General features: G+C 40.8%; 2 protein-coding genes across 7 annotated transcripts; one reads left to right on the top strand and one right to left on the bottom strand.

Annotated features, from left to right (window-relative positions):
- Nucleotides 1-14: 14 nt before the first annotated feature.
- Nucleotides 15-8,968, bottom strand: hmox1a (heme oxygenase 1a). Of its 2 annotated transcripts, none has more exons than XM_034711631.1 (8): nt 8,268-8,968; nt 3,057-3,190; nt 2,771-2,908; nt 2,635-2,686; nt 1,988-2,099; nt 1,696-1,911; nt 1,292-1,564; nt 15-310 (listed from the first exon to the last, which is right to left on the bottom strand). In XM_034711631.1, the coding sequence occupies exons 4-8, from the start codon at nt 2,682-2,684 to the stop codon at nt 143-145; spliced, it is 819 nt and encodes a 272-aa protein (XP_034567522.1). In that variant the 5' UTR covers nt 2,685-2,686; nt 2,771-2,908; nt 3,057-3,190; nt 8,268-8,968; the 3' UTR covers nt 15-142. The 2 variants fall into 2 exon arrangements, with proteins under 2 accessions (XP_034567522.1, XP_034567520.1); XM_034711629.1 differs by having other exon boundaries at nt 2,771-2,910; nt 3,113-3,190.
- Nucleotides 4,625-12,242, top strand: foxred2 (FAD-dependent oxidoreductase domain containing 2). 5 transcript variants are annotated; one of them, XM_034711625.1, is made up of 11 exons: nt 4,625-4,761; nt 4,875-4,928; nt 6,719-6,939; nt 7,031-7,336; nt 7,418-7,669; nt 8,289-8,603; nt 8,692-8,858; nt 10,243-10,408; nt 10,657-10,883; nt 11,164-11,334; nt 11,506-12,242. In XM_034711625.1, the coding sequence occupies exons 3-11, from the start codon at nt 6,722-6,724 to the stop codon at nt 11,730-11,732; spliced, it is 2,049 nt and encodes a 682-aa protein (XP_034567516.1). In that variant the 5' UTR covers nt 4,625-4,761; nt 4,875-4,928; nt 6,719-6,721; the 3' UTR covers nt 11,733-12,242. The 5 variants fall into 5 exon arrangements, with proteins under 5 accessions (XP_034567516.1, XP_034567515.1, XP_034567514.1 ...); XM_034711624.1 differs by having other exon boundaries at nt 4,625-4,928; XM_034711623.1 differs by lacking the exons at nt 4,625-4,761; nt 4,875-4,928 and adding an exon at nt 4,971-5,166.
- Nucleotides 12,243-12,981: the final 739 nt, after the last annotated feature.

Here is a 12,981-nt window from a genome sequence, read left to right as displayed (position 1 = left end):
ACATTTTTATTATTAAAGATCATAAAAATTACAAAAGGTTAAAAATAAACACTGATCTAAAAAGAGGGGACAAAAACAAGTCAGGATTCAGAAACATGGAGTGATTAGTAAAGTGCTGAACGTGCGTAACTTTAAAACATGTCTACATCGAATACATCCCTAATCCGATCGTGGTCAGCGTGACGCACACTCCTACGGCGAACTGCATCATGGGTGAGGACGGGAACACTGAAGCCTTCAGGGCGTCGCCCTCCGATCTGTCCGCGGTTTCTGCTGTGATGCTCAACATTTTCTGCAAGTCGTCAAAAACCTGAAGAAGAATAAAAACAGAGAAACTCAGCAGGAGGGACAAACACTTCCTGTTTCTGCGTCTCACAGATTCACTTCCTCTTTTCTGACTCCTGTAGAAGTGTGACATTTCTCAATATTGTTATTCAAGTTCACACGGCCGGTTTCCTGATCTGTCATGGTCAAGGTGTAGTATTTAAAGGTACAGTGTGTAATATTTATTTAAAGGTACAGTGTGTAATATTTATTTAAAGGTACAGTGTGTAATATTTATTTAAAGGTACAGTGTGTAATATTTATTTAAAGGTACAGTGTGGTGTTCAAATGTGCGTATTTAAAGGTACAGTGTGTAACATTTATTTAAAGGTACAGTGTGTCATTTAAAGGTGCAGGGTGTAACATTTATTTAAAGGTACAGTGTGTCATTTAAAGGTGCAGGGTGTAACATTTATTTAAAGGTACAGTGTGTCATTTAAAGGTGCAGGGTGTAATATTTATTTAAAAGTTAGTGTGTAATATTTAAAGTTGCAGTGTGTGTGTAGTATTTAAAGGTACAGTGTCTAGTATTAAAAGGCACAGTGTATTATTTAAAGTCAGTGTGGTATTTAAAGGTGCAGTGTGTCATATTTAAAGATACAGTGTTTGTGTAGTATTTAAAGGTACAGTGTGTAGTATTTAAAGGTACAGTGTGTAGTATTTAATGGTACAGTGTGTAGTATTTAAAGGTACAGTGTGTCCTTTTTAAAGGTACAGTGTTTGTGTAGTATTTAAAGGTGCAGTGTGTAGTATTTAAAGGTACAGTGTGTCATATTTAAAGGTACTGTGTGTAGTATTTAAAGGTACAGTGTGTCATATTTAAAGGTACAGTGTGTAGGATTTAAAGGTGCAGTGTTTGTGTGGTATTTAAAGGTACAGTGTGTCATATTTAAAGGTACAGTGTGTAGTATTTAAAGGTACAGTGTTTGGTATTTAAAGGTACAGTGTGTAGCTTGAATGTTGTCACCTGAATGTTGAGCTCGAAGGCAGCGACAGCCTCCTCCAGCACCTCCTTCTTCTCGTCCTCCGTCACCTCGATGCTGTTCATGCGGCTCCGGTAAAGCTGCTTGAAGCGGTTCGGGCTGGACACGCCGGGGAAGGAGAAAAACGAGAGCCCCTCATTGCCGCTCAACCCAAGGGACTTCTGGGTAATTTTCCCGAGCACTTGACCTCCCGATAGATCCCCGAGGTAGCGAGTGTAGGCGTGGGCGACCAACAGCTCGGGGCGCTCTTTGCCGATCTGGAAAAGAAGACCAAGTCCGTTATAGAGAAATAGCAGACCTTTGAGTGCTCACATTGACCAATCAGAATCGAGTATTCACCGCAGCTGTGTAATATTAAATATAACTGAACGTCCTCCTCTCTGCTCACCTTCCGTAGCCTCTGTTGGTATCTGTGTGTGGCTGCAGGTACGATCACCCTCGTCCTCCACTCCGAGCCGAAGAAATGCTCCAGGTCGCTCTCCAGCGTCTCCAGGCGGGCGAGCTCCTGAGGGAAGTATATCGGCGCCACAGCAGGATGGGATGAATTTCTATCCATCTCCTCTTCCAGTGCTTTGTAGATCTCATAGAGGGAACACAGCAGCACCTGACAGACAGAGCACACGCATGAATACACAGAAATATAACAACAGGCAGAGAACGTTTAAAGGGAGTGTTGTTACCTTGTACTGCGGCAGGGTGATCTGACCCTTCTGGTAACTCAGCATCAGGGCCGTGTTCTCAGCGCGGACGTGAGTGTCTTTAGTGGCAACTTTAATCTGCTCGGATAAATCACTGAGGGAACACAGAGAGGACAGAGTCATTCAGAGGGAGCTTTAAAGACAGCTTTCACTTAGAGTCAAGGTATCTGAGAAAGTGAAGTGAAAAGGAACTTAACATTTTTGATTCTTTGACCTGACAAGCTTTGAAAATTTAAATGAAGAAATACATTTTTTAATTTAAAAGATAAGGACTTTCTTTCTTTCTTTCTTTCTCTTTATTTATTTATTCAGTCTTCATTTTTTTCTTCAACAGCCTTTTAATCCCAAACTTAATTTTTTATTTCTTAATTTTTCTGATTTGAAAATCACTCAAGTAAATACACACAATGGCAGATACAAAAATAATTTAAAAAAGGGGAAAATAAATTTAAATTTAAATTAATATGACTTAGAATAAAATTGAATAAATAAAATTATTCCCAAAATAAAAAATAAAAAGCCAAAACGTTTTAATATAATGTTTTTCAGCCAGATTTAAACCATTAAAATGTTGATTTTGTTTCATAAAAAACTTTAAGTTGAACTATTAAAATATTCTGTAGACATACCTTCCAACGTCTCCTTCATCGTATTTCCTGGCACTCTTCATGTTCTCCATTTCTGCAAACAGCAATGAGAAGTAATTAATTTCAGAGAAACACATTTAACATTAAAACAGTAAATATGAAAATAAAAGTGAAGTACCTGTTACAGATGAAAGTCTCCTCTCGTTGATCTGGAGCTTCTTGTCGTCTCTTCTGAGTCCAGCAGTCCTCTGTGTCCTCTCAGCTCAGTCCGGCCTCTTTTATACGGGTCTCTGATGACCTGGACTGAGGCAGCTGACTCTAGAAGGGAAGTGAGACTGCTGAGTCACATTACTCAGAAGGCTGAGGTTAAACATGATGAGGCAGATTTCATGACTGTGTTGTAAAAAAATCTGAAAACATGACGAGGCGGTAATCAAAAACTAACAGACATGTTTTATACGCACTCATAAAAGAGAATTCTCAGGAGGTGTTGTGCACACAAGATAAAGCTCCTTCACACCTTCCCTTTACGTCGCTGTCTTGTGGAGTTAATCTCAGTTCTTTTCTGAAGAACTCGACTTACATCAGAGTCTGTTACCTGTTATTACAGGAAAACAGAATAAATAACATGAATGGAAGCATTCACACTTACAGCTTCCTTACAATACAACAGTTAACTTAATACAAAGCAGTTTCAAAGTTTTAAACTGAGGCACTGAGATTGATAAATACAGATTATCTAAAGGTAGGATACAAAATATGAGTATGTAGAAAAGCTACAATGAAGTTAAATATATGTTTTACTGCATAATATCATTTTGGAAAGAACTGATCATTTTGTTGTTTACCAAACTAAAAGATTAAAGTTAGAATTTTAATTTGATAAGAAAAAACTCAGTGTTATATCTGGTGTTAGAACATTTCTGTGAGTTATTTTTTTTTTTTTTAAGTTATATTTTTAGGCTTTTTGCCTTTATTTGATAGGACAGCTGAAGAGAGACAGGAAATATGGGGAGTAGTGAGCAGGGGAAGACATGCAGGAAACGGTCAACCGGCTGGGAATCAAACCAGTGACCCCTGCAACAAGGACTTTAGCCTCTGTATGTGGGGCGCTTAGACTGCTAGTCCACCAGCACCCCTTTCTGTAAATTATTTTGAGATTTTATTTAGCATTTTTTTGTATTTTAAACCATAATATGGTAGCCATGAAGGTCAACTGCACAAACAGTACAATAAACAGCAAAAACATTTCATTAAAAACAAGCATTTTTCACCAAACACAAATATTTTAAATAATGTTTCATGAACCCAAAAAATGTCACAAATATGTTTAATTGAAAATACAAAAAGCAGTTAACAGGATGTTAAAAATATTAAATAAAACCCTCAAACATTTCATGATATGTGAAAATATTTAATGAGATGCATTAAAACAGCAGTTAAGATACTTTTATTGATCCTTCATTAGGGGAAATTATTTTGTTACAGCAGCTTACAACAATTGACAGGAATTGATAATGCACTTACAGTGTTAAAATATATTAAAGCTAAAAATAAAATATAAATAGAACAAAAATATATACACTATGAACACTTTCTACTTATGCACAGATTTAGGTTATTGCACAGAGAAAATTGCAGCCTGAGTGTAACAAGAAGAAAATCCAACAGCATGGTATTATAGCACAGCAATTATTAACATATGGTGTCAGATGTAAAAATTGTTTAATAAGCATAAATGTTCTTTTCAAGTGAAATGTTTTGTTGTGTATTAACATGAATTAGTGGTTATTTTTTACCATTTAAGGATAAGTTATTGGATTATAAAATATGTTTATATTACATGAAGTAGTGTAAATTTGGGGGTATATTTTTTGCATGTCATTACATATTTTTTAATTTTATAAAATGTTTTTTTTTTTAGTTTTTCTGTAACATTAAATAGTTTTTAGCATTTTTGAGGTCATGAAATGTTTGTGCGTTTTCCCCTCAGGGCCACCGTACTCTCCTCATCTGGGTCGTGTTCTGTTCTAACCATCACTTTAGACTAAAAGCTTAAAGCATGAATAATTGTCTCTTTGTGAACACCTTGTGCTTCTCTGCTGTGTTTCATAATCACGCCTCTTCATGGGAGCAGCTCTCCATTGGTTTCTGTAGCCTGGGGGGGAAGTAGGCTGAACACACACACACCATCTCCTTCACACACACACACTCACACACACACTCACTCTCTCACAGCAGCTTTCAAACACCAAACACTAAAGATGTAGCTTCCTCCACAGATGTGCTCCATGTTAATCCACAGATGTTGGTCTGGAGGGATCCACTAACTGAAGGTAAGATGTCCTCCATGTTTGAACTGTAACGCTGCAGCCGAGCTCTGATCTCAGCGGGCGATGGCATCCACTGCATCCCGAGCAGAGGCTTACAACAGCGGCGTAGGAGTTCATGGAGAGCCGGGGAGTCTCAGCTCGAGCCTGGATCTGTTTCTCTGATCTGTCGCTGAATTATTAGACGAACTGGCGACGACTACCGTAAATGATGCTGATTAATGACTGCATTAGATATATAGAGGTTAGATATAAAGACATAAATATACTTTAAAGAGGAATGACAACTATAGGGAGAAAAATCACATTAATAAGAGCTATAGAGTTTTATGGTTTTATAATCTAAAATATCTTATATTTATTTTAATAACAGACGAAACAAAGTGTTATCACTGAGGGGGGATGTAAAGTTAGCTGTTAGCAAGTTAGTTAGTTAGTTAGTTAGTTATCTGTTAGTAAGTTTGTTGGCTGTTGGTTAGTCAACCGTTGGTTTGTTAGCTAGCCGATGGTGGCTAGTTAGCTGTTAGTTAGCTGTTGGTTAGTTAGTTAGTTAGTTAGTTAGTTAGTTAGTTAGTTAGCTGTTGGTTAGTTAGTTAGTTAGTTAGTTAGTTAGTTAGTTAGCTGTTGGTTAGTTAGTTAGCTGTTGGTTAGTTAGTTAGTTAGCTGTTGGTTAGTTAGTTAGCTGTTGGTTAGTTAACCATTGGTTTGTTAGCTAGCTGATGGTGGTTATTTTGCTGTGAGTTACTTAGTTAGTAGGTTAGCTGTTAGTTAGTTAGCTGTTAGTTAGCTGTTGGTTAGTTAGTTAGTTAGCTGTTAGTAAGTTAGCTGTTAGTAAGTTAGCTGTTGGTTAGTTAGTTATCTGTTAGCTAGTTTGTTAGCTGTTGGTTAGTCAACCGTTGGTTTGTTAGCTAGCCGATGGTGGCTAGTTAGCTGTTAGTTAGCTGTTGGTTAGTTAGTTAGCTGTTGGTTAGTTAGTTAGCTGTTGGTTAGTTAACCATTGGTTTGTTAGCTAGCTGATGGTGGTTATTTAGCTGTCAGTTACTTAGTTAGTAGGATAGCTGTTAGTTAGTTAGCTGTTGGTTAGTTAGTTAGTTAGCTGTTAGTAAGTTAGCTGTTGGTTAGTTAGTTAGTTAGCTGTTTGTTAGCTGTTGGTTAATTAACCGTTGGTTTGTTAGCTAGCCGATGGTGGTTATTTAGCTGTTAGTTATTGAGTGAGTTAGTTGGTTGGTTGGTTGGTTGGTTGGTAAGTTAGTTAGCTGTTAGTTGGTTGGTTGGTTAGTTAGTTAGTTAGTTAGTTAGTTAGTTAGTTAGTTGGTTGGTTGGTTGGTTGGTTGGTTAGTTAGTTGGCTAGTTAGTTAGTTAGCTGTTAGTTGGCTGTTGATTTGTGAAGCGTTGGTTTGTTAGCTAGCCGATCGTGGTTAGTTAGCTGTTGGTTTGTTATAAGCAGCAACCTCCGGTCTAAAAATATGAGTTGAATACGGAAGTGTTAAAAACTGCAGTTCTTCAAGGATCCACTTGAGGCTGGCTCTGGAAGTACAGGAAACCACATACACACCCATTCAAAGATGCCGATCTTTACAGCAGAAATAAACATGTTTACAGCCTGGTTCAAAAGACCAGTGTAGTCTGGATAGATCATTTCTCATTTGTTTGAGTTTGCTAAAATTAAAATTTTAAAGTTTGGTTTGATTTTTGCAATCTCAGAATTTAATAATTGAATTGCTCTTGGAACAAAAGAGTTCTTGTAAATATTCTTCATGTAATGAAACTGTCCTTCTCTGCTTCGTGTCCTGCAGGTGATGGATTCCAGCCTTCCTTGCTCCCTCCTCTTGATCCTGATTGGCTGTGTCCAGAGCTCTCTTGGTAACCTTCACCACCACAACCACACCCGGCACCATGAGTACTGCGTGCTCGGAGCCGGGCCTGCTGGGCTGCAGATGGGTTATTTCCTCAACAAGGCCAAAAGAGACTACGTCATCCTGGAGAGGAACTCTGGACCGGGCAGCTTCTTCAACAAGTAGGACCAGTTTTCACACGCCTCACATGTTCTGAGACAGATATGACTCTCGGGTTCAAACAATGAGACGTTCCTCTGCTTGTTTTTTTAGGTATCCTCGTCACAGGAAGCTCATCAGCATCAACAAGATCCACACAGGAAGGCAGAACCGAGAGTTCAACCTTCGCCATGATTGGAACTCGCTGCTGAGCGACAACCCTGACCTCCTTTTTAAGAGGGTGAGCAGCGAGTTTTACCCGCCTGCTGACGCCTTCCCAACCTACCTGTCCATGTTCGTGACAGAGCTCGGGCTGAGGGTCAAGTATGGAGTCGACGTGGGAAGGATCAGGGCTGTGCCGTCCCCCACCGGACGGAGATACATCCTGACCGATCAGCACGCCACAGACTACACATGCAGGTGTTCTTATCAGACTTCAGGAGAGAGTTCCATGTTTATTTGGAATGTGGATTTCACTGTGTCTCTCCTTTCTCCCCTCAGCGTGCTCCTGGTAGCCACCGGTCTGTGGGTCCCTCAGAAGGTGGAGTTTGTGGGGTCTGATCTGGTTGAAGGCTACGAGTCCATTTCAGTTAATCCTGAAGACTACAAGAACCAGGCCGTGCTCATCCTGGGCAAAGGGAACTCTGCCTTTGAGACGGCTCAGAGCATCTTAGGAAGCGCGAGTCGGGTGCACATGCTCAGTTCGAGCCCCGTTCGGCTGGCCTGGCAGACGCATTATGTAGGAGATCTCAGGTAAAGGATCTGATGACTTCTTCTCTTGTCTGTTTAACCTCTGATTTTTGTCGTGCTGGTATATGAGGGTACCCTCAGGTGACGGGACTTGATTGGACGACAGACTCAGAAAAAGCAAAAACAGTCTCTGCTTGCCAAAAAGTTATTCACGGCAGCGAACACGCAAACAGATCCTACAGGGGAAAAGCAAGGTCGTTGTCCGAAAAACAACAACACAGATCAGAGACAGAAACCAAGGCTGGGACTTCAGGGGACGACGGAGACACGCAGGTAGAAACAATCAAAGCAGGGTGGGAAACACGCAAGGGCAGGAAGTGGAGGAGAGGTAAACAACATATCAAACAGGAAATAACAAAGACATCAGTATCGAACACTGATGCTCGCTCTGTTCTGTTCCCCGGGTCTTTGCTGATGCTCTCCCTGCCTTGGCTTCTCATGTATGCACACTAAAGAGAGGGGAGGTGTGCTCTCCCCACCTCAGGCTTTGGCATTCCACATAGGCACATGGAAGGAGGACTTCACCTTCTCCACATGCAGATTTAACCGCTAAGCCAGACCAGATCCCCAGATCTATCAGTCCCCCTGACTTTAAACTAACCCTCTCTGTGTTCCTCCTCAGGGCCGTGAATAACGAGCTGCTGGACACGTACCAGCTGAAGTCTCTGGACGGGTTGGTCGAGGCACACTTGGAGAAAATAGTCATCGCTCAGAGAAAGGAGCAAAGCAGAAGAGCTGCTGGGAAGAAGAAGGAGAAGAAGAGGAAGTTATACTTGACTTTAAATAAGTACTTACAGAACCAGGAGGAGAAGAACGGCTCTGATGTGACGGGAGAAGAACTGCCGGGGTTTCACAACGATAACTTCTCCATGAGGAAGCCGTACGACCGTGTGATTCGCTGCCTTGGATTCAGATTCAACTTCAGCGTCTTTGACAGGTATGAAGACACGCGACATGACAGGTTATTTTACTGTCCAGTGAACTTATCACCTCTCATTGATTTTGTTGTTATAACCTCTGTCCAGCTCCGCCTGCCCACCAAACAGTGACAACGCCAAAGGGAGGCTGCCGGGTGTGACCGCCTGGTACGAAGGGAAGAGCACACCCGGCTTGTTCGTGCTGGGAACCGCCGCTCACTCCAGAGACTACCGCGCATCTGCTGGAGGCTTCGTCCACGGGTTCCGCTACACAGGTGAAATCCTAAACATGTTTATTTTAGCTTTGACTAGGGGGGGCAGCCCAGTGGCCATCCTAAAATCCTAAACTGTGATTGGCTGTTTGACTTATCAGAGGCTGCACTCATATTGGAATCAGCTGTTTGAGTTGTGTTTGAACAGGCTGCTAGGAACTGCTACTCTAAACTGTGACCTAAATGTTAAAATTGTATAAGAGAATTTAACATTTTTTAGATTCTAAAAAAATAAAAAATCAATGAGAGGTAAAAAGTCAAAGTAGAGATGATCAGTGGAGATAACCTTCCATGGTTTGGGTTAAGCCTCTAATATTCACCATACATGGCCACCCTTATAAAAGTCGGCGCCCCAAAACAGTCTGGCTCCGCCCCTGCTCAGAGTTTAAATAACCGAACCCCCTGGAATACATCAGGAATGATCCATCTGAAACTGAGGTTCAACAGAATTCTGGAATTCTGTCTTTGATGTCAGAATTCTGAGAACAAATGGAACATTCCGTGAAGAAGGTCAGAGCTAAAAATAAACATCAGTGTCTCTAATCCTCTTTCATAGACCTCCATTCAACAAACAAACATTGTAGACGTAGTTTTCTTCTCCTCTTGAGGACAGACCTGACAAAGCTTTTTACTTTTAGCTACAACTAACCTGTAATTACAGATTCTGATTCAGAGACATGTTGAATCAGGATCTCAGGGTCTCTGTCTGTAGTCTGAGGAGTATCCACCAATCAGGTGTCAGCAGGAAAAACAGTCTGTATGGAGAGCAACAGCAGGTGTTCTAGAATTCTGACATCAAAGACAGAATTCCAGAATTCTGTCTTTGATGATGTCAGAATTCTGTCTTCGATGATGATGTTAGAATTCTGTCTTTGATGATGTCAGAATTCTGAGAACAAATGGAACATTCCATGAAGAAGGTCAGAGCTAAATAAACATCAGAGTCTCTAATCCTCTTTCATAGACCTCCATTCAACAAACAAACATTGTAGACGTAGTTTTCTTCTCCTCTTGAGGACAGACCTGACAAAGCTTGACTTTGGACTTTGGACTAATCTGCATCATGATGTTGTTATTTCAGCAAACTGAAGACCCACTAGTTAGAAGAACATCACAAGAACATCAGTTTCTGTTTCAGGTTCATACCGCTGAAGGAAGCCAGAGGGAAGCCTCTGAGGAACTGTTTACAGTGAAACTGAGACTCAACACAGACAGATGCATGGGTGCTCCTCTAGGGGGATTAACCAAGAAATAGTAATTGATAATTTAAGAACTGCTAATTTGACTGTAAACAATTCAGCAGGCGATAACAGAACGCCTGAAAAGAACATCAAAGAACATCAGAGCAGTCAACGTTCTAACATATCGTTCTCATTCTCTTTGATAGTGCGAACTGTTCACCGCATTCTAGAACAGCGTTACCACAGCAACCAGTGGCCTTCCACCAAGCTGTCCACGACACAGCTGCAGTCCTGGATCCTGAAGCGGGTCGGCGAGGCGTCGGGACCGTATCAAATGTTCGAGGTTCTCGGGGACGTCGTACTTCTGCGAGGGTGAGTAGATGTTAATGGGATTCAATATTAGGAGTGACTTCCTGCTTTAGAGGGTCATTAAAAACACAGACAAGTCCCTGAAAGCAGCTTTAATAGTGTTTGAAAGAACAGCTAGCAAAATATATCAACATCCCTCTCCAACGTCACCTGTGAGGTTTTGATTTGAAGAGATTATTTGACCTCTTTGACCTTTAACCTGCAGGATATTTTCACTCTATGAATATTTTTCCAAATGTTCCTCTCGTCAGCTCTCACTGTGAATACCTGGAGGAGTTCCCTCTCCAGGCGCTGCCTCGGTTCTCGTCCCTCTCTGGTCATGAGGCGTCCCCACACGGCCTGATCGTTGTCCTCATGCAGTACGGGAAGAAGAAGATCGACTACCTGGGGCGGAGCAGAGCAGAGACAGACTGGACTAAAGCTTGGAAATCCAACTTCCTGCACCCTGTTTTGTATTACTACGATAGGCTCCCTACAGGTGAGTAGAGGAACTGCAACCATTAAAGGGTTGTGAATAATGGACACCCATCTTGGCATGGTCAGAAGAGATAGTTGATTATCTGGATTAGATATCTTGATAAATGACGTCTGGATCAGGTTGTTACAGTAAAAAATAACTGCCAAACTAAGATGGCTCGTCTGAGAGTTGATCCTTGATCCAAACACAGGATTCAAATGAGGAGAACTCTGATCCCAGTTACATTCTTTATCATCCAGGTCTTAAATATCAGTTAATGTACATCGTTTTTTCTCCTCAGAGGAGGATATGAAGCTCCGCCCTCATGGCTGGCCTTTACCCCGACCCGTAGTGGTTCATCACATGGTGGAGGACTTCCTCACAGAGTGGGACGGTCCCGTGTCTCACATCCAGCCTCTGAGGCGTTTCCTGGAGCGCTGCGTCCAGACAGACCTCAGAGCTTTTTATGCAGGTGAGACTTCAGGAATCAACCTTTTCTCTGTGTTCTGACTTTATGAGGAGAAAAGAGAAAAACAACGTCCTCCTCGCTCCTCACGTTAGAGCGATAAACAGACGGAGGAGTAACTCTGGTTGCTAACATAACCTAGCTCCACTCATCCCCGTGTTTCCTCCTCTCTTTCAGAATCCTGTTTCCGCTTCTCCCTCACCCACCGCACGCCGCCGCTCTTCTGTCAGCACGGATACTTGAAGCAGCAGGGCGTGGCTCAGGACCGTCAGCTGTGGCAGCACGTTCAGGACGCTGGTTTCACGCCTTCTGAGACGGACGTGGGCACACCTGGGTACGACCCCGCATTCCCCAACTACCTGCCCCGAGCCGGAGCCTCAGTGTCTTCAGGACTGAACCTCTAGACCTCTGAATGTTTAACCCGTGCTTGTTGAAGCTATCATGCTGTGTAATCCCTCAGACCGACTACCTCCATTTATCCTTTAAGTTCCCTCCACAGAACCAAACGTGTGACAGCATGCGGCCGCACAGAGAACTGGTCCTCACAGTCTGAGCGTCACCTGATGCTGAATCAAGACGATTTCAACCAAAGAGCGGTTTTCCTCTTTATTTTAAAAAAGGTTAAAGTCCAGATTTATAAAATAATCAATGGTGATGATGATGAATATAACTTTGTGTATTTTCTTTTCTAGTTAGCATCTCAGAAAAACCTCTGCTCATCACTGGAATTGCACTTTGTACCTTAAAGCTCCCTTATTTTTATCGTACACTAAAATATATATATAACATTATAATACGCTGTTTTCATATCATGTAAATCCAGATTATATGAAGTTCTAAGGGTGGAGGGTTTTATTATGAGGATGTTTTATTATACACGATGGTACCTGAATAAAAACAGTTCAAACAGTGAACACAGATGTCTTTATTTTACTAAAATAAATATGTTTAGTTGATTATTTCTGATTTTGAACATGTGATGCACGAAGCAGTTTTCCCTCACTGCATTTTAAAGACTTCTTTCTCTATTTAAGTATTGTTAAACTGCAAGTTTCCAATCTTTAGTGAATGGATTAGTTCTCACTTTTGAAAAAATGCCCATCAAACACAATCTGAAAATCATTATTCAAGATGTATCTTCAAACAGAAACAAAATTATGTCATATTTTGAGACAGATTTAATAAGACACTTGGGAATTTTAAATATTTCCTTCTAGTGTATTCAAAAGATGATGGGAGAATGCTTTAGACTTCTTCATATAGAGGATATCCTTTCAAAAGTTAAATGTAGAATAAATTATTCACCACAATAATAATATTTCTGACATCCAATAAATATTAAAAATTATGTTGTAAAGGAAGATGTGTTGAAATTATAACTCTACAACAACTAGCAAATTAAACAAGTAAATAATCATACCACTTGTGAATACATTTTTCCTATTTTTGTTATTTTTACCTGTAATTTATGATTAGCAGTCTATTGTTAAAAAAAAAAGACCTGGCTGTAACGTGTCCAAATGTGTCCTCAGATAGATTTTGTTATTCATTTGAAATGGATAAAAAACATTTGCCAGTTTCTAAACGGTCAAAAAAAAAAATAAAAAAAGGTTTTTATTGTGTTTCAAGAACAAAATATTGAACATAACTTTC

The sequence above is a fragment of the Notolabrus celidotus genome, chromosome 20, assembly GCF_009762535.1.
Source record: "Notolabrus celidotus isolate fNotCel1 chromosome 20, fNotCel1.pri, whole genome shotgun sequence".
NCBI lineage: Eukaryota > Metazoa > Chordata > Actinopteri > Labriformes > Labridae > Notolabrus > Notolabrus celidotus.
The sequence above is the reverse complement of the archived record's forward strand: the minus strand, read 5'-3'. Positions and strand labels throughout refer to the sequence as shown.